The sequence below is a fragment of the Bos indicus genome, chromosome 4 (assembly GCF_029378745.1).
Source record: "Bos indicus isolate NIAB-ARS_2022 breed Sahiwal x Tharparkar chromosome 4, NIAB-ARS_B.indTharparkar_mat_pri_1.0, whole genome shotgun sequence".
Lineage (NCBI taxonomy): Eukaryota > Metazoa > Chordata > Mammalia > Artiodactyla > Bovidae > Bos > Bos indicus.
Genome location: NC_091763.1, coordinates 12,402,018 through 12,427,358, shown reverse-complemented (window position 1 = coordinate 12,427,358; position 25,341 = coordinate 12,402,018). Strand labels below are relative to the sequence as shown.

The following is a 25,341-nucleotide window of genomic DNA, read 5'->3' as shown; positions in this document are numbered from 1 at the left end:
TACTTGCTTCTGGCTTTTTGCCAGAGACTAAGAGTTTGTTGTTATTATCGCTGCTGCTGTTTTTCCAACTTAATTGAGATATAATTGACATATAACATTGTGTACAATTAAGGTGAACTTGTTGATTGGATATGTTTATATATTGAAAATGATTACCATCTTAGCTAACTCTTCATCGTGTTACATAATTAGCAATTTCTTTTTGTGGTGTATACATTTAAGATCTATTCTCTTGGAAACATTAAGTATATGAAGCAGTATTATTAACTATAATTGCTGTTTTGTACATGGGATGCCCGGACTTAGTCTTACAATGGAAAGTTTGTGCCTTTCAGTGACTATTTATTTTTAAAAATTTATTTTATTGAGTATAGTTAATTTACAATGCTGTGTTAATTTTTGCTTTAGATCTAAATCGCTTTTTGCTCTAAATCACGTTAGAGCAAAGTGATTCAAGTATGCATACGTATTCTTTTTCATATTCTTTAATGGTTTATTACAGGATATTGAATGTAGTTTCCTATGCTACACAGTAGGACCTTGTCGTTTATCCATTCTGACAGTTTTCTTCTGTTAATCCCAAACTCCCTTCTTCCATCCCTGGACCTCCCTGCACCTTGGCAACCAAAAGTCTTTTCTCTCTGTCTGTGAGTCTGTTTCTTTTTCATGGATAAATTCATGTGTGTCATATTTTAGATTCCACATGCAAGTGATATCGTACAGTATTTGTCTTTCTGATTCACTTCACTTGGTATGAGGATATCTAGATTTATCTGTGTTGCTGCAAATGGCATTATTTCATTCTTTTTTATGGCTGAGTAGTATTCCACTGTGTGTGTATATATACATGCAGACACACACACCACATCTTCTTTATCCATTGATGAACATTTAGGTTGTTTCCAAGTCTCGCCTATTATAAATAGTTCTGCTATGAACATAGGGCTGCATGTATCTTTTCCAATTATAATTTTGTCTGGGTATATGCCCAGGAGTAGGATTGCTGGATCATACAGCAACTCCTTTCATACAGTAACTCCTTTTTAAGGAACTTCCATACTGATCTTGCTAGTGGCTGCACCAATTCACATTCCTACCAACAGTATAGGGGAGGGTTTCCCTTCTCTCCACACCCTCTCCAGCATTTATTATGCCATTCAGACTAATGTGAGGTGGCACCTCACTGTAGCTTTGAGTTGCATTTCTCTAATAGTTAGCAATGTTAAGCATCTTTGCACGTGCCTATTGGCCATCTGTATGTCTTCTTTGGAGAAATGTCTAGGTATTCTGCCCATTTTTTTGTTTTGTTTGTGTGTTACTGAGATATATCAGCTGTTTGTATGTTTTTGGAAATTAATCCCTTGTCCTTCACATTATTTGCAAATATTTTCTCCCAGTCCATAGGTTATCTTTTCATTTTATTTATGGTTTCCTTTGCTGTGCAAAATATAAGTTTGATTAGATTCCATTTGTCTATTTTTGCTTTTACTTTTATTGCCTTGGGAGACTGACCTAAGAAAACATTGGTATGATTTATGTCAGAGAATGTTTTGCCTATGTGCTCTTTTAGGAGTTTTATGGTTTCAAGTCCTGTATTTAAGTCTTCAAGATATTTTCAGTTTATTTTTGTATGTGGTGTAAGAATGTGTGCTAACTTCTTTGATTTACATGTGGCTATTCAGCTTTCCCAATACCACTTGCTGCAGAAACTGACTTTCCCCCGTTGTTTATTCTTGCCTCCTTTGTCAAAGATTAATTCCCCTATACCGTGTCACATTACTGACCTTCCTATGTACTTGCCCCAGGTTCCAGCTAATGACTTCTAGCTTTATTTTATTTTATATTTTTATTTTTTGCAGCACTGTGCAGGGTGTAGGCCAATACTGCTCAGTTTTTAAGTTTTACTGAACTTTAGAATTCTTTGTTTTAGAAGAGTATTTTGACATCTTATTCACTTTATAGAGCATCTAGATTAAAGAGGCATTCTAAGCAATGTTTACATAGTAGTAGTTTGGCAGCTGAAAATAAAATATATATATAGCCTTTGTAGTTTCAGCTTAAGGATAAATTACCTTTCTTTTATCTCCAGCCTCTGGTCCTCAGAAGTTCAAATATTTTGCTAATGGCAAATTCACTATGCTTGGGACTTTCAGGGATGTTAAAGCCTCCTATTCTTTGAGACTTGTAGGCAAGTGCTGGGATGGCTTCTGGGCCTTTGAAAGAGTATTATTTTTATCATTTTGTGTGTGCAAAGAAACTGCAGGAAAAACAGGGTTGTTTTGAGAATACTTTCGGCACCCTTATCTTAGCTAATTGTTCAGCATCTCTCCAGCTTCAGAATTTATTTGTGAGGAAAACTCTTTATCTACCTGCCCCTACATGTGATTTCTAGATTCCCAGCAGTGTCTGCAAGTGACATACTGAGGATCAAAGACTTACTTAGCATATTTTTTCAGTCTTAAATTAGTATATTCAGACTCCATGTGTGAATTCTGGGCTACAGTTTATGTTGTTTATATTGCCACAAGAATATGAAAGAATAGAGATTGATGTGGGCGCCAACCAGAAGAAATATTTCAAGAACAACAAGAACGACCACAGAACAATTTTGGACAAAGAGTATTTTTAGGAGCATTTTTTAGAGGAAGAAGAGCTTAAAGCATTTAATATTCAGACTAGAAAAGGAAGTTTTACATATTGATAATGCCCCCCTCTCCATCCCCTATTACCAACAGTCAAACCCTTTCCTATTATCAAGCCTAAGAAATAGGAAACAGCTGAATGGATTATTGTCAATTTGAATATCTGATGGTACAAGATCTAGGTGATAAACAAAATTTATTGCAATGAAAGCCTCCAATAATCTCAACTATGTTAAAAACATGCTTAAGAAAAAATACTGGAAGAACATAGATCACTTACTAGAGCGAGTTAGGAGAATGAGTTTATGGGTTTTGTTCACCTTTGTAACTTACTCTGCTATCCAAATTTTGTGTAATAAATCACTTCAATTCTTAACTAAAAATAAAGGAAACTTAAACCTATAAAACCCTCAAGGTTGCCCTTTTGAAGCTTTAGGCTGAAGAGAAGGGAAAGATGTACACACATAAGGTAATATAAATCGTTTTAATTAATTTTTTTCACTAACCACCATACTGCTATGTCAAAAGAATAAACATCTTCCTACATCAGTAATACAGAAAATATTGTTACTGTATTGGGAATACACTTGCAGAAGAGTTATGGAGCACCTGGCCGAAAAAGTAGCCAACTTTATGACAGAAAGTTCTGTATTCCCCCCGGTAAATGCATGTTTATTATCCTGGCTTTGGCCACAGCAGCTGAACACTTCTTTTAAAGTTTCCAGGTTACTAACTGCCCGGTTTCCATGGTAACCATTTTTTTTTGGTGGGTGGGGGAGGAAGTAGTATTCATATATGTAGAAATTGCAAAATGAAAAATGAAGTTTCTTCCAGAAGACAGTCCCACAGCACAAGGCTGGGAGATCTGTGTTGGAATGGATCTTAAAATGAATTGCCACTTCTGGTTCCCTTGTAAGGATCATAATGTATTGTTCTACAGCTGAACTAAAGGAAGATGTGAAAATGAGGAGAAACAATCGATATGGGATTTAATTTCAAAAACAGGGAAAATGCTGCTTAAAACAGAGCACCAATGGAGTAGAGGCGAAGAGCTGTGAAAGTCATTCCGTCACAATGTCTCTTTTGTGTGCCCCTAGAAAGGCATGCATAGGTTACGCAGAGAGAATCCCTTTACTATGGTAACAGAATCTTTCCCCAGGGCAACAGGAAATAGGAAGGGAACATTTTTCTGCAGGTCTGAGGTGGAGTTAATAGGTGAAGTTTTTGGTAAACAGCTAGTCTTCACCGGGCTGTGACTCCTCCTTCTCCAAGGACACCTTCCCTTCTGCTCTTTTTCCTCCCCTATTCTATCAAGTGAAAGTCGCTCAGTTGTGTCTCACTCTTTGCTACCCCATGGACTATACAGTCCATGGAATTCTCTAGGCCAGAATACTGGAGTGGGTAGCCTTTCCCTTCTTGAGGGGACCTTCCCAACCTAGGGATCGAACCCAGGTCTCCCGCGTTGCAGGCGGATTCTTTACCAGCTGAGCCATAAGGGAAGCCCTATTCTATCAAAGCTTACTCTTAACAATCTGATATAAATGTTCTTAAAATGTAAATACTTGACTATGGGTCATTATGTTAGCTATTTACTCACGATAATGAATATGCTATAACCCATGAATGATGCTCTAAGGGAGGCATTTAAAGCATAAAGAGAGATTAGAGAGAGAGAATCCTTTATTGAGTTCTCCATTCCTATAGCTGCCTTCTTATAAAGTCATAAAGTTAATCCTATCCAGACAGATTTATATACTTTTTTCTATTTTTATTTGTGGTAAAAAAAAAACATAATATTTGCCATATTAGCTTTTATTTTAACTGTATAGTTCACTAAGGTTAAATATATTCACACTGTTGTGAAATGCCTCTACAGAACATTTTCATTAAGTAACAATTCCCCATTTCTCCCTCTATTCCAGCCCCTGGTAACAACTCTTCTACTGTTCAATAAGTTTGGCTACTATAGATAACACATATAAGTGTAATCATATAACTCATATAAGTCAATCATAAAGGAAATCAGTCCTGAAAATTCATTGAAAGGACTGAAGCTGAAGCTAAAACGCCAATACTTTGGCGACCTAATGTGAAGAACTGACTCATTGGAAAAGACCCTGATGCTGGGAAAGGTTGAAGGCAGAAGGAGAAGGGGATGACAGAGGATGAGATGGTTGGATGGCATCACCAACTTGATGGACATGAGTTTGAGTAAGCTCCGGGAATTGGTGATGGACAGGGAGGCCTGGCATGCTGCAGTCCATGGGGTCACAAAGAGTCAGACAGCCTGAGTGACTGAACTGAACTGAATAAGTCTAATAGTACAGTGTTTGACTTTTTGTGACTGGCTGATTTCACTTAGCATGATGTCCTCAAGATTCATGTATGTTGTAGTCTGTGACACGCTCTCCTTCCTTTTCAAAACTGAATCATATTCCTTTCTATATATTCCACATACTTTTGGATTGCTTTCAACTCTCGACTATTGTCAATCATGCTACTATAAACATGGGTGTATAAATATTTCTTCAAGATTCTGCTTTCCATTCTTTTGGGTATATACCCAGCAGCGGGCTTGCTAATTCTATCTTCAATATTTTGAGGCCACTGTTTTCCATAGCATATACAACATTTTGCATTTCCACCTACAGTGCATCAGGGTTCCAATTTTGCCAACACTTGTTATTTTCTGTTTTCTTTTTTTTGTTAATAGTACTTGTTTTAACAAGTGTGAAATGCTATCTCATGGTGGTTTTGAAGATACTACAAGTTTAATACTTTTTTTTCACTAGACCATCCAATTTATAAATGTAACCTATAGCTTCTCAAAATTAATATATCATATAGCTACAAGTGTTACTGTACTTGTCATTGTATTGCCAACAGTGATACAAAATAGGGATTTCCCAGGACTCACAGGAAAGTAGTGATAAATTGGGAGTTGAACTGATCATTATATAATAGCTCAGCTATTTACTTAACTTCTGGAAAAACACATAAACTCCTAGCTTCCATGTTCTATTATTATTTTTAGGTACAAAAATGTGTATTCTTTATTACCTACTAATAATATAGATGCCACCAAATTTTTGTAAGGAACGTACATTGATCCACGTTGTATATTTCTATGTTAACGTGAAAAGGACTCTTTACAAGCTACTTAAATGATGCTGCTGCTGCTGCTAAGTCGCTTCAGTCGTGTCCGACTCTGTGCGACCCCATAGACAGCAGCCCACCAGGCTCCCCTGTCCCTGGGATTCTCCAGGCAAGAACACTGGAGTGGGTTGCCATTTCCTTCTCCAAGGCATGAAAGTGAGAAGTGAAAGTGAAGTCTCGCAGTCGTGTCCGACCCTTTGCGACCCCATGGACTGCAGCCTACCAGGCTCCTCCATCCATGGGATTTTCCAGTCAAGAGTACTGGAGTGGGGTGCCATTGACTTAAATGATAACAAGGAGGAAATTATTTCTGATTAATAATAATCATATAATAAACAGTTAAGGGATATAGAAAACATTTTTTATTTTAAAAGATGTTATCTTGGGACTTTCCTGGTGGTCAGTGGCTAAGACTCCATCCTGATGCAGGGAACCCGGGTTCAATCCCCAGTCCAGGGAACTAGATCCCAAAGGCCGCAACTAAGAGTTAGCATGCCACAGCTAAAAATCCCGCAAGCCACAACTAAGATCCGGCAAAGTCAAATAAATAAACAAATAAATAGTTTTTTTAAAAGATGTATTTGCCAGGTTACCTTAGAAGAGATTTCATCTTCTAATGCTAGTAACACATTATTTCTTCTGCATAATAAATGTTATTGTTGAATAAAATAGTTAACACTGACTCTTATGTTACACATTCTTAACAAAATTATAGTTCTTTTAAGGTGTGCTGACAGAGCTAATGTCTAATCTTGGTTTTTATAACTTTGTTCTTCCTTTATACAATACTGCCAAGTAGTACTAAGCAATCTAGGAACTCCCAGTGGCAAAATGTCTATTTCACACTGACTCTCAGGAGTCATCTCAATAATAATGTTAATTTGAAGGTCAGCAGCTGGCAGGAAAAAGTAGAAAAGAAATAACGCATGAAGTTTTAAACTTCACAAAAAGATCTCTGTGCAACCAGAATATATAAGACTTTTCATGCCTTAGATTTTCCATACCTAAAATTTACTGCTCAAAAATGTAATTACTTTTTTTATGTAGCGGTGGGTATGGTATAACATTTGTCTAGCAAACTGAAAGAAAACAAATGTCCCCCTTTTAATTACATGTGTGTTTGTTGTAGAAAATACATTTAGAAACAAAAATAATGTCAGTCAAAATTTCACCTTCCAAAATAACCATAATAAATGGTTATTCCTCATATAAAAATCTATTTATGTTAATGTTTTTTATGTTAATGGACATAGATGTGATTCAGAAAAGAATTAAGAAAAAAATTTCTCTGGAGTACTGAAATGACTGTACAAACATCAAACTGTATAAACATCAAATAATACTTAGCATTTTAAAAGTAATAAAGATGTTCATGTCCATTATTCTTGGCACAAGCACAAATTCCAAAAATACTGATAAAAAGCTGAATTTTAAATCAGACCAATGCCTATTTAGTCTAAGTTAGCCTGTTCATTCTGATTTTACCCATTGGTTTATTTACCCATTGTGAAGTGGAAAAAAAAATGTGCCCTTCACACCAAGATGACAGACTTTATTTTCCTTCATCTCTAAGATCACCCTGAAAAACAGGAATGATACACGAAAAGCAACAAATCTATTACAGCACTGGAAACAAAGCAGGATGTTCTAATGATACTGAAAACTTGAGGAATTTCTTAAAAATATAAAGTAGCTAGCAGGATGAATGCTAGAAAGCGCAAAGGAATGCAAAGTGTTGAGTCGGCAGGGTTGCTAATGGGAGCTGGCCACAGGCCAGTTGGGAAGCCAATTCATTAAAGAATTGTGCAATAGTTGGGACAGTCCCAACTTGAATGTTCTCTAGCCTACAGCTAACCCCAGTTAGAAGAGTTAAATAATGTGCAAATTCTACTTCATGGAAAATGAAAATCCACCGTGACCTCCTGGGCTGGAGTAAGTCACAAATGTCAAATCTGATCCCCAGGTGATCACAAATGGACATGGAGAAAAGAACAAAGAACATGTAACTTCAGGTTTAAATTAACTGGACCACAGCGAACCTTTCCTTATTTCACCATTTCAGGAAGGTCAGCAGATTGTCTCACTTTTTATCTCTGGGTCCTTCAGGAAAGATACCCGTTATTCCCAGATAAGAAGCACTTTTTAAGCTTTTTCCCATCACATTTGCAGAAGTTAATGCTCTTTTTTTGCCCGGATTCGGGGGGAAGGGGCATGTGGGTGGTAGAGAAGTTTTCAGTAGGAGAACTCTGCTGTGCAATATATCCCTGTTGCTTATTTATTAGCTCTTAAAACGTTACTGATTGGGGATTTTTGCAGAAACTAATGCCTATGGCTGGCCATTTGTTATTAAAGTGAATATTGAAATGTGTCTGGTCAATAACATTCAGGTAACAAAAGACATACATCTCTGGTCACTAAGTTGTTAATGCCCAGCTCCTATCTTTAACTTTCCCCTTTCCCACCGGGAACCACTCGTTCATTCTTTATATCTTTGAGTCTTTTTCCGTTTTTGTTATATTCATTAGTTTCACATTTTAGAATTCACATATACGTGACATCATTCAGTATTTGTCTTTTCTCTGACTGATTTCACTTAGCATAATACCCTGCAAGTCAATCCATGTCATTGCAAATGGCAAAATTTTATTTTACTTAATAACTGAGTTATATATATGTGTATATATATATATATATACCACATCTTTATCCATTCATCTGTTGATGGACACATGGGCTACTTCCAAATCTTGGCAATTGTAAATAATGCTGCTATGAACATTGAGATGCATGTATCTACAAATAAGTGTTTCTGTTTTTTTCAGATATATACCCAGGAGTAGAATCACTGAGTCTCCGGTAGCTCTATTTTGAGTTTTTTTAAAGAAAATTCTATACTGTTTTCCACAGTGGCTGCATCAGTTTACCTTTGTACAAGAGTGTCCAAGGGGTCCTTTTTCTCAGAATTGGGCATTATTTCAGTGTTGTATTGACACAAAATTGGTAATTCGATATACAGATTCTGTGGTCCTAAAACTAGCGAAATGCTTTTACCCTATTTGTGATTAGTCTTAAGAACTGCAGGCAGTGATTAAAATTGGGGTGGCAGTGCTCAGGTGATTCAAAGTTACAGAAATGAACAATACCTAGTCCCAAAGTTTGGTTAGGCTTAGAAGGTAAGATGCTGTGTTTTTTATTAGACTTATTCTAACATCAGGTTCCTTCAATAATGTTGAAAGCTCTTAGAATAGAAAAAATTTTTTTGTTATTTTTGAAAAGAATTTTATCCATTATAAACTTTCATGAGTGTCTGTCTCTAGGTAAAACTTGCACCTGTTTCATTCTTGGTTTGTGACACGGACTGCTTGAAAAGAACTAGTCAATGATACAAAGTTCTATAACTGATCATTTTAATCCAGCTGCTGTCTTATGTTTGGACTACAAGACAATAGTAATAAGACAAAATAGTATAAGACAAAAAAATAATAATCAATGATCTTTCAGAGTAATTAATAATTAATAATAGCTATTGTCTTAGATCAAAATGTTATTCTGTAAATTACCCTGAGTTCCAGGAAGCAAGATTTCTGATGTATGTGTATCACCCATCTCCAGTGATTATCTGGGAATAGAATTAGGGAGGAGGTTTACCGTGTGCTGAAAAGGTTTCTTAGATTAATTTGGGAGGAAAAGAGCCATCTAGGCTCTCTTTCTCTTGGCACTTTCTAATTCTCATTTAAACACTAATAAAAACAAATACTTGAGAAATTTAGTGTATTCTAGAAAAAATATCTAATGCCACAAATTAAGCAAGATTCTTGCAGTAAATGATGGTTAAATTGTTCCTGGTCAAAAATAACTTGGGTAACTATTATGCCTAAAAAGTTGGGGCACCCTGGCTAGAGCATCCTTGGGTGCTTATCCTTCAAGCACAGTAGGCATCTCAGTGCAAGGTCTGTGCCCAGATTGTGTCCCCCAAAGCTACCTTAGTGTCTGGCACGTTAAGAGAAATTCATACTTATTGACCACACCTTTATTTATTGATTTAAATGTTTATTATTCATCCACCTACATTCTTTATATATACTCAAAGAAGCCAGAACACACATGAAACACACACACACTTATTTATTACTTATCCAACTAGATTCTTCTCCATATATATTCAAGGAAGTCAGAATACACACATATTTATTGTTTAATTAAGTTATTGTTATTTATTCATGTAGACTCTTCTCTACACATATTCAAGGAAGCCAGAACCCGCATGAGCACACACACACACACACACGCGTATTTAGTTATTTATCCATGAAGATTTTTCTCTATAAATATATTCAAGGAAGCCAGAACACACACACACACCCCACACATATTTTTTATCCAGGTAGATTTTTCTCTACCTATATTCAGAAAGGAAGCAAGAACACATACACACACATGTATTTATTTAATTTTTATCCATATTTTTCTCTGTATATATTCAAGGAAGCCAGAACACACATGCACACACACACGTGCACACATTTATTAATTTATTACTTACCATCTCTATTCTTTATATATTTTTAAAGAAGCCCCAAAATGAGTCAAGGGTGGGGGCTGGGTATTTAATGTCTCTAGGAAAATAGTAGTTGCTTGGTAAATAAGCTAGTTATCACATAGTTTATAGGTGTATACCATGTATCTTTTCATTATGTTGAACAGTTCTTTGTGAATTCAAAACTACTGGTCTTAGTTGTGATTGCTAATTTAATTCCATGAATAATTTTGTTTACCCTGTTCTGCCATTATGCACTTCTTCCTTTCTGTAGTTCTTGATCTATCTGGATTTCACGAGTGTATTTTTTGAGGTATGGATCAAAAAGTTTTCCACATTAATACTTAGTTGCTTTTATATGTTTTTATAATTGGTGTTGGGCTTCCCTGGTGGTTCAGAGGTTAAAGCGTCTGCCTGCAATGCGGGAGACTTGGGTTCGATCCCTGGGTCGGGAAGATCCCCTGGCGAAGGAAATGGCAATCCACTCCAGTATTCTTGCCTGGAGAATCCCATGGACAGAGGAAGCTGGTGGGCTACAGTCCACGGGGTCGTGAAGAGTTGGACATGACTGAGCGACTTCACTCACTCACTCACTCATAATTTGTGTATTTTCCCTTAAGTTTTGTTTAATCATGTGGTTTAGGAAGTGAGGTGGAGGTCAAAAAGGGAAGGAGTCTAGGTGCAACAAAACAGGAATGTATGGATACTCCCATTTTTTTCAAAGTGGTGAAAATCCCATGGACGGAGGAGCCTGGTAGGCTGCAGTCCCTGGGGTCGCGAAGAGTCGGACACGACTGAGCGACTTCACTTTCACTTTTCACGCATTGGAGGAAATGCCAACCCGCTCCAGTGTTCTTGCCTGGAGAATCCCAGAGACAGTGGAGCCTGATGGACTGCCGTCTATGGGGTCGCACAGAGTCGGACATGACTGAAGCGACTTCGCAGCAGCAGCAACAGCATATTGTTTAAATTAAGTAACGCCCAGCCCCAAGTAAGCATTTGTGTCCCCCCACCAATTTTTCAAAGCCCGCCCACTACTCGGCGCACTGTCGAGGCCCATGAACTCTGGGCTAGATGAGTAACCATTCAGGATGGTGTTCTTCTACGGTGAAAGTTTTCAGGTTGTGTGTCCTTCCTTACCCCAGATCATTCCATTTAGTCATCGTTCCCATGTGTACCTCCCAATAAACGATTGCATTTACGTCATTACCCCATCAATAAACCCAGTAACCCTTCAAAATTTGCCTATCACTGAATCCTTTTTTTCAGGGTTTCTTTTTCTAAGGAATGGCAAAAGCTGGCAATGTTATTCTTTCTTCCAGTTTTATTGATATATATAAGGTGAGCAGCTTTAATAGTTTGACAACATATATTTTGTGAAATGATTATCATCATACCTTTAGCTCAGGTTTTCTATATGCAACCTATTATCCTACAACTGTTATGAAATTCGATAGGATGAGTGCCTCTTCAACTTCACTTGTCACTTTAGATGATTTTCATGCTGTTATTGTTTTAGTGTTATTTGGTGTTAAAAACATGTCTGCTCATTTCCCTTCATGTCATACCTGAGTACATTTGGTATGTCTTCTCTTTTATCCTTAAATTATTAAATTTTTAATAATTTTCTATTAATAAATCTCAGGTATTCCAAGTTTGTTGTTGTTGTCCTTCAGTCACCAAGTCGTGTCCGACTCTGTGACCCCATGGTAAATTCATATAAAAAGTTATACATGTCAATAGAATCTCTATTAATTGTGTGGCCTTAAGTTTTTCAGCTTAGGAAGTTTTTTATATTATGTCCATAGAGTTGCTATTAATCTTGGGGCTTTATTTTATACATTAAAGGTTTCACTGGGAATGATTTCATCGATTTCTTGGAATATTCTGGGTAAATAATGGACACTGTGTTGCTTGATTGATATATAGCACCGCCACCCTTCCCACCCATCTTCCCATCCCCAGCCCCATCCTCTAGACTCCCCTACCCTCCTCACTCCTCCTTCTTCCTTCACCGTCTCTTCTGTTCTCTCTCCACCCCTCCTTTCCTCTTCCTCCCTTCCCCATCCTCCCCCAACCCCGTCCACTTGATGTCCAGCGTACGCTGAAATGATCAAGACACAGTTTGCACTTAACCACTAAATCTTTATTGAATTTTTATTATAACATCAGTTGATACATTAGCAAATAGAGAGAAATACAGAGTAAATAGCAATAAATGGGCAAGGGTAGGGAGGTGGCGCAGGGGCAGGTGGGCAGTGCGGAGTTAGGAAGAAGGGGCAGGGGTAAGAAGAAGGGCCACTGACAGGGGCATAACCAACGGTTCTTATTCATCACTTTTCTGTAACTTCCATGAATCTTTACCATCTATAGTTATCAATATCACTCCAGCAACAATTTCTCAAAGGGCATCTATCTATCTTAACTCTCTAAAGACTGCTTACAATCTCAATCCCCGGAGTTAATCCTCAGGGCAAAGAGCCTCTATTAGATTATTTTTATCCAATCATCCCTGAACTTTCTCCCACTAATTTCTATCCGTGTCCAACAGCCCCCAAAAGGTTGATCTCCCTGCAGTTCCCTTCAAGTTTATCTGAAATCTTTAGGGGTAGCAATTATAGAGGAAAGAATCACAAGGAGGTGCACATGTTTACTTATAGCGGTATCTAATAGTATCATGCTTTTTAACTAATCCCACCCACTTAAGATTACTTAATAGTCCCCCCCCAAAATACTTATGATTATATATATCCCCAAGTAAATCGTTACACAAAGAAAAAAAAAAAACAAGCAAAGTTTCCACAGACCACTTTGATAGCTTTCTACAATCTGAAACAACAAAGAACTCTCAATCCTAACTGATGCACCTTCTTTCTTTAAGACGAAAGCGTGGCATGGTTCCCATCAGGCTCTTCATCTCTGCAGGTGGTTCTCTTCATTTCTGCCCAGGTCTTTCCAGCAGAGCGTTCTCTGTTGCCAGTCTTGGAATTCTGATGTTAGATGTCTGTGGTGGATGATGACTGGATCAATTCAGGAGTCCACAAGGTACCTGCAAACTTAAACAGAAACCCTGACTGCACTGTGGAGGTGTGCCCTCTTATTCTGCCTGCCTGAAGTTCACTGTGCCAACTCACATGATTTATTCCAACCAACTCTCCATTTTCCAGTATCTAATACAAGTACCTCATTGCTCAAACTAAACTGACCCTTCAGAAATGTATATAAACTTCCTCCACTTCAACAATCTAGCATGGTGACCTTAGCTAGTTCTCTCCAGGTCTGCCTAACAATGGGAGCTTATATCTTCTTCCTTCATTTTTTAACTAACACTGACAATTTGGGCCAAAAGTCAATCAATTTTGTCATTGTTTCAAAAGGCAGACTGTTGGCTTTGCTAGTAACTTTGATGTTTTATCATCTTTATTTTGCTCCCTTTCCACATTCTTTAGAGATTAATTTGCTTTTCCTTTCTTACGAATAAAGGCATCTTGTTGGAAAATGCCAAAAGTTTTAAAGTATTCAATTAAAACAAAGTTGATGAAAACACATGAGCTAAAGGAAACTTAATAAATTCTGATTCTACAGAATAAGTTTGAGATTACTTATCTTGAACACCTACGCATATAGATAGTATATAGAGCTATAGGGCATAGTACACACTGCCAAACAGATTTTCACAAGCCCTACAAAACAGCCAAAGGTGTGTCAGGGATTTCCTCTGTGAGTTGTTAACTCACACCACCATGCTCCCTCATGATCGTTGTCGTCACATCTCCAGACTTCCGCTTGCAGCGATGGCAATGTCCGTGTGCACATGCTGGGGCTGCAGACAATAGCCCATTTCTAGGCCCTCTGCAGCTTGAAGATCAATTGACAACTGTAAATTTGACACAAAGCAACTTGAATTCAAATGGATGGAGGATGGATTGATTGAGGTAAACTGACGTGATGCTCCAAAAAGTCCAGAAGCACAAATGCACCATTTAAAAAGAAATTAACCTAAAACACATGAGTGACTGACAAGCTTTCAGATTCCATTGGAAAAAAGAAAAAAAGTTGTTTTGGATTAAATAGCCAATTAGGCAATTAGGTATTTTCTTTGAATTTATGTTTCATTTTGTTTGATTTTTAAAGGCCCAATCAAAAAAAAATTTAAACTATAGATGATGTTAAAATAGAAGTTTGAAGATGAACAGGATGAACTATTATACAAGCACTCCAGTCTGAGGAGCCTCTTATTCACAGTGTTGTAAGAGAAGTTCACAGTAAAGAACTATTTTACACTACCTTACGTATCAATTTTAAGTGATTTAAGAAGAGCTGGATAGTAATTCAATGGAAATAACTTTGAAAGCAGAGTCACTACTTTAAAACAGTGTTAAAGGACACTATCAACCTACAGCTAAAACTTTTAAGTATTTAAACATGCAAGGGTAAGGGTGAGTGATAATGAATATGTGAAGGGTGATGCTGATGAAAAGTGAAACTTCACCACTGGACTCCTCTTCATGACAGGCTATTTGAAACATACACCATATCGTTTGCTACTGCTCAAACTGTTGGAGACTGTGTTGAAACACATGCTCCCAGAAGCCTGCCTCTTTCTTCTCCATGCCATGGAGGTAAAATGGAGTCTCAGCAACCAGGCAGGAAGGCTGTCAAATCCTGCAGCAGGTAAGTGGCAGCAGTAAACACAGAGAGAGGTTAGACAATCAGTTCAAGGTAGTAGCAAGGGGCCAGGCTAAAGGAAGTCAGGCAGTCCCAGGTTAGCACAAAGCATCCAGGAGACACCAGCCGATGTCACTGGATCGAAGACAACTCTTGTGTTGTCTGTTGCTTTGGGTTGCTTTCTGAGGCCTTTCATTCACTGGCAGCTTATCGGCTCCATCCTCTACAGGATGGTAAAATACACTCCCCCTCCCCTAGCATCCTAGTGCTATAGTCAAGTGAGGGGACTGGTAATGAAATGCCCAGGTGCATATGGAGGCAGAGACAAGGACAGATGCTCCCAAGATTTCAGGTGGCACCCTTCCAGCCAGTGAACAATGCTCGTGAAAATTCTTTCTGAAGTTCCAGGTCAAGGTGGTACCATTAACCGTGAGTCTCTCCTTTAAGACTTGGGTACAGGGATTTAGGAGTCCTTATTAGCTACTCATTAGCCCTCATACATGACTGAGAGGTGATCACATTTCACAAATATCTAACCACCTGGAGCCACCAACAGTCTCTGGTTACCAGGCTTTTTGTTTTGTGTGGAAGCCATTGCTGGCATGGTGATGGTAAGGTGTTGTGACAAAGTCAGAGTTATTGGGTACATATGATTTGCACCAGGATGTGAAGGCACACTCAAACATGCACAAATCCCTCTGAGAGCACTTCCTCCTGAGGCCTGAGGTGTTCTGTTGAAGGGGTTTTGCCTGCTCCCCAGAGAACTGGTCGAGTTGCCGCTCCTTGAGTCATGGAAATGGAGTCTGAAGATGGTGAAGTTTCAAAGGGTGCAGCCAGAAGATCACGGAAGCCGTTGGCACTGCACCAGTAATTGTGGCTTCCTTAATAAGGCCTCGCTCCTCCAAGGCTGTAAAGTACCTCAACTGCAAGGAAAGTTATGTCCTCCTCCTCACCTCCCCCTCAGTAAAGAAAACAGCATTTCCTGTGTTTGCATCAGCTTCTCAGTAACTCTTAAGTGAGGAATCTGACAGCTCATAATTCAGATGGTGACAGAGGTTTCAGCAGGTAAAACCCAGGTTTCCAGGGTTTGCTGGGAAGTAAACTTGTTATGAATTTTAATTAGGTTGGCAGTTACAGTGGAAAACCAGAGATAATTTGTTGGTAAATATTTTGTTGCTCCCACCAAACAGTGGAGGTCAGTGGGTGCTTTGAGATGGGTTTCAGTCCAGGGTGGCCCTGACCTTCTGTAACCATTTCAGAGGAAAGCCTGTGCTCAGGTTGGTCTGAAGGTGCAGTGGCCCAATGTAGCACACAGTCACTGATGAGAAGCTGAACAGGAGTTCATTTTGAGGGCGGAGATCCTGAAGGGCAGGATGCCTATTCACAGGGCGCTGTAAGACGGAGGCGGGGGTGGCGGCGGGGGTGGCGGCGGCGGAGGCTGCGGCGGCGGGTACTGGGGCACTGGCGGCTGGCGGTACCAATGAGGATTCCAGGTGATCATCACGGGGACATAGAGGGATCGCCCGTGTCCATCTCGCCCCACGGGGTACCAGGCGAATCCTACTGGGTAGGTCGGGTACGCATAGGCGGGGTAGGTCGGATATCCTGGAATTTGAGGTACGTATTCAGTGTACGTCGCCAGGTGAGCTTGGTCATCTAAATTTGGAATTGTGAGTCGAGGATACTGATTCTGGATGGTGACACCGTTAGGACCCCGGCAGTCGTAAGAAACTTGCAGCTTCCACCCTCTTTTCACTTGGAGAACTTGGGCTCCGTTTGGCGCGATGGTGGGAGTGATCAGCCCATCCTTCACATGTCTGGCGACGAAATCTCGCAGGGCTGCCATTTCAGATTCCGACAGTGAGTACACATGCCCGCTGGGAATACTGTGCGCTCCGGGGATCATTTCTATGTTAGGGTCCACCAGACGGTGGTCTGGGTAGACGTTCTCATCCACTGGGGTGTACACATTCTGCACGTAGTAGTATCTCACAGGCTGGTAAACTCTGTACCCCTCTACCGGGTAATAGAACGCCGGTTGTGCTGGTGGCGGGAGAGGTGGTGGTATCGGAGAGTACATCCGGCAGTGGTATCTGCAATATTCGGAATCGAAGACGATCGATCGGGTGCTCCACGTGATGTTGGGATCGTGTGTGCTCAGCCAGCGCACCCCCAGGACGATGGGGAAGAACGGAGACTGAGTCACATCGAACGACAGCACCTCGCGGTGATCTCCCAAGTCGACGATCAGGTCATGTGTTTCGTGGACCACGGGGCCCGATGCTATGGGACGTCCATCAATTGCTTCTACAAGTATGGGCCAGTCCTTGATTCTCAGAGGAATGCCGTTCTGGGCCACGTACTCGTGATCAATGAAATTGCCAGAAGCGCCAGAATCGATCATGGCTCGGACGAACAGGCTGTGTCGGCCCGGGAGATGAATCTGGAGCATCACTTGCAAGTGTGGAGATGACGCAGCATCATCTTGGGGGGACCTTATTAATTCCGGCCCGGTCGCTGAAGGTCCCTCTACAGCGGGGCCGGGGAGTTTCCCGCCGGCGAAGCCTTCGAGGCCTTGGCAGGACAGTTGTCAGCGTAGTGGCCTCCATTCCCACAATAGAGGCACAGGTTCAGCTTGCGACGTCTCTCTTTCTCTTCCTGCGTCAGGCGCATGCGGGCGCCCCCCACGGGCTCAGTCGGGTCTACCTGGTGGTTGTGGTGATTGTTGACGTGCGGCGCCACCAGCGCGCGTGGCGGGGAGCGCGGCTTGCGGGTGGCGGCAGCCCGGGCCAGCCTTCTCTCAATGTGGATGCACTGGCCGATGAGCGCGGACAGCGACTTGGCCACTTCGAGGCGCGCCAGCTCTGCCTGGATGTGGTCGCTGAGGCCCTCGTGGTACTGGTCGATCAGGGCGGGCTCGTTCCAATCCAGGTCCTGCGCGATCATCTGGAAAGCATTAGAGTAGTCGACCACTGACCCCATGCCCTGGCGCAGACGTCTAATCTTGCGTTTGGCAGCCTCGCGCCGCTGGGGATCTTCAAAGACGTGCTTCATTTCGGTCATGAAGGCTGGGTAGTTGTGCATGAGATAGTGAGAACGCTCCAGTTTGGCCGAGGCCCAGCGGGCAGCGCGGCCCGTCATCATGCTGGTCACGAAGCAGACGCGCACGCGATCGACAGAGAAATCGCGGGTGCTCTTCTCCATGAAGAGCTGGCACTGGGACATGAAGGGAACCAGCATGTCTGGGTTGCCGTCGAACTTCTCGGGAAGGTCTTCTGGGCACTCCTCCTCGATAGGGGAGGCTGGGGCGGCGGCGGCCGCTGCACCGCACAGCTCAATGTCGTCCTCTTCCTCCTCGGGGGTGGGCTCCACTTGCTCCCGGAGGGTGGTGTTCTCCTCGGTGAGTTTCTGCACCTGGTTCTGCAGGTTGTTGTTCTCCTCGGACTGCTTCATGACCTTCTCTCTGAGGTTGTTGATCTCCTCTGAGAGATCCTCCCGCCGGCGTTCTCCCAGGTTTGGGTTGTACTGGCCCCTCTGGCTGCTGCAGGGGGAGTTGGAGGGGGAGGAAGGATCGTTGGGGGGAGGAGGAGGCGGAGGTGGTGGGCAGTCGGGCCCCAGGGTGATGGTTGGGGTGGGAGGAGACCTCCCGCGCGTAGTAGCTTCACTCCTGTGGCAATGGAGGCCTGTGTCCTGGCCTCCGCGTCCGCCTTTTCGCCTTCTGGTTTTCAGAAGCTTTTTGTTTCTGTAAGTGAAGATAAAAGCATAAATTCAACACATACATTCAAAGCACCACAATACGATGTATCTGCTAAAGTACTTTAAATACATGAGTATTTAAAGTATCTCTTTATTCCCCTTGTTTACATCAGTATTTAATAAACAGACCAAAGCCCCACAAAAAAGATGTTAATCAATTAGGACTGTGGACAATGAAAAGCATCCTCCTCTTTGATGTCCAAATGATCCTTTCCTCCTCAAGAATCACCTGTTCATCATAATTTAACAATATGCAACTCTTATAAGCAGCATGGTTACCTTTACTGACTAATAATGTAGAGACACTCCAAGTAAGAACCTTTATAAGCAGAGCAAGAAACCTTCAAGGCAAAGATACCAAAAAATTATGTAAAATAAAGCCAAAATGATAACTACTTGTTACTGGAAAAAACAGCTGCTATTCCAGCCAATAGAGAACCAAGAAAAAGAAAGGTGGAGGGGGGGGTTAAAATCACAATGACTGTATTCATCAACCCATCAAGGGGGGGCCCTTTGGCCCGCTGTCCCTACCCTGATCCACCTTTATAGAGAAGGTAACTATGAATGATTATCAAAACAAACAACAACTGCCACAAAGGCAGCAGAGAACTGTCTAAATTCCTTTTCAAACCCTAATTAGATTTCCCCTTTGGGACAGAAATGGTACTGAGCAGCAACCTGTATATACTGCTTTCTCTCCTTATTATGCAGTCAACCAACAGTTATTGATTGATGCCTCTTAGGAGTAGCTAGGCTATAAAATAGAACATTCAAAGAATCCCAGTAATAGTGTCCCTCAAACTTACAATGAGGGTTTAATTAGATAATGCAAGTAAAGCACATAGTGCATATTCAACAACTGTTAGCTGATATTAATAAAGTTATTAATAAAAACAGAAACTTTAACTTTCTATATAATGAGGCTGAGATTAAAACAGGGAGGGGCTGCAACTATGGCAAACTGGGTCCCATATCCCACCTAAAGATACTCAGTTTTTTTAAAAAAAGACTGTGTCCATAGGGGTGAATGACTGTGTGAGGGGGAAGCGAGGAGGGAACTTATTGCCCTAATTATGGGTAGGGTGACAATAAATTACACATATATAAATTAGCACACAGGGGCACGTGTACTTCCTGGAAACAGGGTTAAATTCACTTAGAGTAATTATTTTAACACATCAATGATTTCTAAAATGGGCATTGAGTGTTCATATTTGGAAAACTAGGAAAGTGCTCAAAACTTTAAAAATGGAATATATAAAGCCCATAGACTGCCTATTCATTACATTTTAACTTGGCAGTCCTTGCTACCTGTTCCTTTCTGTCCCACCAAGACAAAAACAGACAGCAAATTAATTATGCAAAATAAAGCCACAAAAGTAAACATGCTATTCAGAGGAGTTAGGTGAAAAACTGCTAATATTTCATCAATCCGGTACGGGTGGGGCGGGAAGGTGATGGTAATTAAACATGGTACCTGGCTACAGAGAAATACCCCTTCCTCCTCCTCTTTCTGAGACGCCTCCAAGTTCTTTAGCCCCTCCCCTGCCCCAGCCCCACCACCCACAGCCATTTCCCCTTATGCCCTAGGCTGTTGGTTCGGCCTCTTCAAGGAGGCTATGCAGCAAGCAGAGTCCTTAAGGGACAGAATTACTGTGCCATTTTAATATTTTTAAACTGTTACTTAATTACTTTAATAACAGACTACGGAAACAATTAACAGTTGACATTCAAGATAAGACATTCAAGTTTAGAAAAAATGAGATGTAATTAACACATCATAGCCTGTGACATTGTTTCATGTCCAATTGCTTAAAGACGATTACATTGGTGACAATCAGAATATGAGGTCACCAAATAATGCCATTTTTATTAATTAAATGAAGTGTTTTAATGTCCCATTAAAAAGCAACTAATAAACACAGGTCATTGTTTCATGTCATGATGACTGAGGTGCCACTTCCGTCATCAAAACACTAATACTTTCAAAAGTTAGAGACAAGACTTTGGAAAAGGCATTTCACAGCACGGCCTGGAGCAGGTCAGAAAGGTTAACCACCTATATGTCAATCACAGTCACTGGGGTGGGCTTTATTGAGGCCCAGGTCTGATGGTTTTCACATCTGCAAAAAAAAGGACAGGACAAAAATAACAATACATTAGGAAATCAGTAAACAATCACTGAATTGTTTATGGAAACAGCAGATCAGTAAGACCTTAAAATTCAAATGCTTTTGGGGACAGGAAGATAATAGAAATGTGAAAAGAGACTGGACAATAGGGAGGGGCTACAGCTATATCACTTGGGGATGAATACCTCCCCCCACCCCTACAAACTCTTTTAACTCTTGTATGATTTTTTAAATCCAGTGCCAGTCAAACATTCAGGGCCTTATTTGACCTGTGAGATCACTAGTTTGAGGTCCCTAACTTTTACCAGGCATCAGGCTTAAGGCTCCCACCCCCAGGGTTTGTAATTTTGGGGTGGGACTCTTAAGTCCTAAAAGAGTCAACTGCCCAGAACAGAGTTGTTTAACCATTAAAACTGATAGGGTAGTGGGCAAGCAAGTTAAGAGCCGAAGTAAAGTTTACAAATGTTTAAACAGCAACCGGAGCACCAGATGACAGGCAACAGGGGCACTGTGACTTGATCTGAATGACAAGACTATGGCTCCTTAAATGCCTCCTTAGTAGGGACTGGATTGCAGAGGTGGGGTCAAGAGGCCCCATTCCTAAAATAAAACCTCAAAGAACACACAGCATATAGCTAAGCCACCTGGGACAGATGCCACCTTTACACATGAAAAACAGTTCAGTACCACTCTATTTAAGAATTAAATACATTTGATTAATCTTTGACTCTTCACAATGATTTTTGAAACTTTCTATTCCCCCCACCCTACCCTCCCTCAATGCCCCCACCAAAGACACCAAAGCACAACAGCAGCAAAAAACCCATCACACGTTAACCATCACACTAGTAAATGATACTTCACCAAACAATGCTTAATTGTTTTACATTTGCAAATGTCCACATTTCTTTTTGAGAACTGTACAGTTGATGAAATGCAAATTCTAATAATATGCACATTTTAAAAACCATTGTTTTGAACCTCTTTATAATGCAGACACAGAATTTCCAAAGAGAAGAGGGGTTAGGGCGGCAAGGTGGCCAAATGGAACCTGGGGATTTGAAGCTGTAATTATGACATGTTATCCATATATCCATAGACTATATACTTGTTGGAGGCAGTGTGTGTGTAGGGGGTGATTGGTTGAGAGTGACAAATTTGGGGAGCCAATGCTTCCAAATGCCCCTGTAATAGTCCTGGTTCATGGTTTACAACATATGGAACCAGGTTTTAAAATTTCTTCATTTAATTAGAAACATAAATATCTAACTGGCAGTAAACTATAAATTTGTTTTATACAGATATTTTAAAATGCCAGCTAAAACCGTCAATCTGTATTGTGTAACGTAACCACTTTGTTACATTACACAAATTTTAAATATGACAATTATGTACCATTAACTAAACCACTTGCCCCAAATTTAAATAATTAGCTTTGCTTTTTAGTTTATAAAAAAGCTAATTATTTTTAGTGTTTTGAATTAACTTAGGTGTTTTGAATTATAATTACAGCTTACATTATTCAAACTTAAAAATGCAATTTTTTTTTTGTAAGATCCTGTTAAATGTGAGCAAGATAAAACAAGCAGCGTCTTGGACAACCCAGGACAACAAAACACCACAGGAAAGAGCCCGGAACAAAAAACCAGAAAACACCTGCACACACGGAGGAAGACACTGAATAAACCATTTTACTCTGATCATTTAATGAACGCCCACAATATGCCAGACCCAATTAATAATATGTAGGCAAGTCAGCCAGGGCTAATGCCCTAGAGATTCCAAGAAAAAAATCCAGAAATACACATCATCCTCCTTTAGAGGCCAAGCCAGTAGCACCAACAAAGTGACTTAAAACTCCTGTGAAACAAAGTTCAAGTTCTTTATTTTGTATTCACCAAAGCATCTGATTCCATTGGGTCCCAACACAAAGGTCCACTAGTGTGTCCAAACACTTTAAAAAGTTTACTTTAAAGAAATTAAATTTTTATTAAGATTTTAAAAAACCTCAAAACTTAAAAATGTTATTTTATTTTTCATTTGTAGTAAAAACATTTAGCTAGACTGCCTTTAGAGGCGCCAGCCATGTCAGTTTGGAAGCACCTTTCATATAACCCACTATCAGGAATTTAAATTGTGGGTTTATGTTATTTAATATATACAAAGTGCTTATAAAAAGTGGCTTTTTAATGCCATGTATAATTGTTATTGTTGTTAACTGTCCTTATATATTATTATTATATTTATTAGACACCAGTGGATAAAAGGCAAAACCTGCGCAGAAGAGAAACCACAGGAGAGAAACCGCAGGAGGGCGGGGCTGTGCAGCCAGGCTCAGGCAGCGAAGGTGCGCAGGCGCAAAAGGGGTGGGGGGGGGAACCCTGATGAGATGGCTGGGGGCGCGCACTGCGCAGGCGCAGGCACCCTCTGGAGAGGCGGGGCCATAGGCCAGCTCAGAAGAGGCAGGCTCAGGGTGGGGCCAAGTTTTGAAAGGCGGGGTCTGGACGAGCTACCTCAGAGGAGGCAGGCTCAGAGAGAGGCGGGGTCTGGAGGTGCCACCTAGAGGAGGGGGGGGTCAGGGGAAGGTGGGGTTTAGGGAAGCCGCCTCAAAGGAGGCGGGCTCCGGGGAGGCGGGATCTAGAAGGCGCGCTCTGGGAAGGCGCGCCACAGAGGAGGCGCGCTCGGAGCAGGCACTGGGCGGCGCTAAGCCTGCTCTGAGCAGATACTGCAGAGAAGGCGCGCTAGGATGGGCGGGGCAGGTCTAAGACGGGCTGCATGCCTCTCCCAGGATCCCCCCTCCCCAAACCCCTCCCACCAGCTTCCACCAGCCAGATTCATTTCATGCAACAAGAGCAATCACCCCCAGATCCAGTCCCCCACCACCACCCCACGCCTCCCAATACTAAGCAAACCAACAGTTTCCACAAACTGTTGCTGGATGCCAATTCGCGCCATCACTACAACTACACCACCACTTCAATCAAGTGCAACTAAGCAAGGCAGCCCCGCCACCACCAAAAGATTGCCTTTTACGCTTACAGTCAGAGCCCCTCCACTCCACTGCCATAGCAGGAATGGTGTGGGCAGAATGTTAAACACTAATTTTTGCCCAGGGCTCCATTTTGTCTAACAGCACCATCATGCAGAGAACCGTCCTAGAGAAAAACATAGTGGGAGCCATTCCAAAGGTGTGTTAGAGACAAAGGGTGGGGTTCCTCTAAGAACAGAGTGATCTTACTCTTCAGCTCCTGTCCGCTTCAACTGGTTTCTTTGTAGCGCAAAACAGTACAGCTTGTCTATTTCTGCAGCTGTTATTACTCTGTAGCGCATTTTAGGTATAAATCGTTCCACAGCTCGTGTACCTCTGCGGTTCCTGAGTCTCGTAGCGCAACGAAGCGCTGTTGTAGTGCTATCGTATCATTTTTGTAGCGCTAATCTTCCACAGCTCACATTTTGTAGCGCATTTAAAGCGCAAATCACTCATCAGTCTGTGGTTCATAAATCGCGGCAATTCATAAATCGCGGCAGTTCATACTGGTTTCAGTGCAAAAGAAGCGCCCATCAGTTTATAGCGCATTGACGCGCCCATCGCTTTGTAGCGCACTGATGCGCCCATCAGTCTGTAGCGCATTGAAGTGCCCATCGGTCTGTAGCGCATTGAAGCGCCTATCGGGTCTGTGGCGCATTTGAAGCGCTTATCAGTTTGTAGCGCATTTGAAGCGCTCATCAGTTGGTAGCGCATCTGAAGTGCCAATTAGTTTGTAGCGGATATCACTTTGCAGCACATCTGCAAATTGGTCTGTAGCTCATGTCCGTCTGCAGCTCATGTCTGTCCGCAGCTCATATCTGTCTACCACCCGTATCTAGACTTAGGTACTAGGAATCAAAGCCCTGAAGGCTTGGATTCTCCACGCAGTTTTGGGGTGCAGCCAGTGAAGGCGTGACAAGGTGTGCGTGGAGACATTCGAGGCGCTATTCCATCTTCCGCAGTTCTCGATAAGAACGGGGAATGAACGTGATCTTAAAGAAAAAGAAACATCCTCACCGCATACTCACCACGCGAGGACTCCTCTGCGAAGGCTGGAAAGACGGGGTCCCACACCTGTGCCAGGCGTGGGCGCCGCTGGCTGCTCGGCAGCCCGGAGTGGCTCCGGACGCGAGCCCGCTCAGCGGACCTTCCTCGAGGTTCGGTGGTCCGTCTCCGCTGGTCTCCTCAGGTCGTAGTCAGGTTTCTTCGACACACACCAACCGAAGTTGAAGCGCGTGTACCGGGAGCGCCGACCCGGAGCTTTATATAGGCTGAACCGAGGAGGGGGGCGCCAAATCCCAGCGTGCTCCGCGGGTTAGGGGGGGTGGAGGAGGAGCGGGGGCGGAGGGGATGGGGGGATGGGGGAGATGGGGGTGGGGGCGACGGCCCCGCTACACTGGCCCGCCGCTAGAGGGAGTTCGG

General features: G+C 41.7%; 1 protein-coding gene across 1 annotated transcript; it reads right to left on the bottom strand.

Annotated features, from left to right (window-relative positions):
- Positions 1–12,459: 12,459 nt before the first annotated feature.
- Positions 12,460–25,174, bottom strand: PEG10 (paternally expressed 10). Its single transcript, XM_070787506.1, is given in 3 exon segments — positions 12,460–17,559; positions 17,562–18,745; positions 24,937–25,174. Coding segments are annotated over 3 exon segments (2,364 nt in total). The 5' UTR covers positions 24,942–25,174; the 3' UTR covers positions 12,460–16,384.
- Positions 25,175–25,341: the final 167 nt, after the last annotated feature.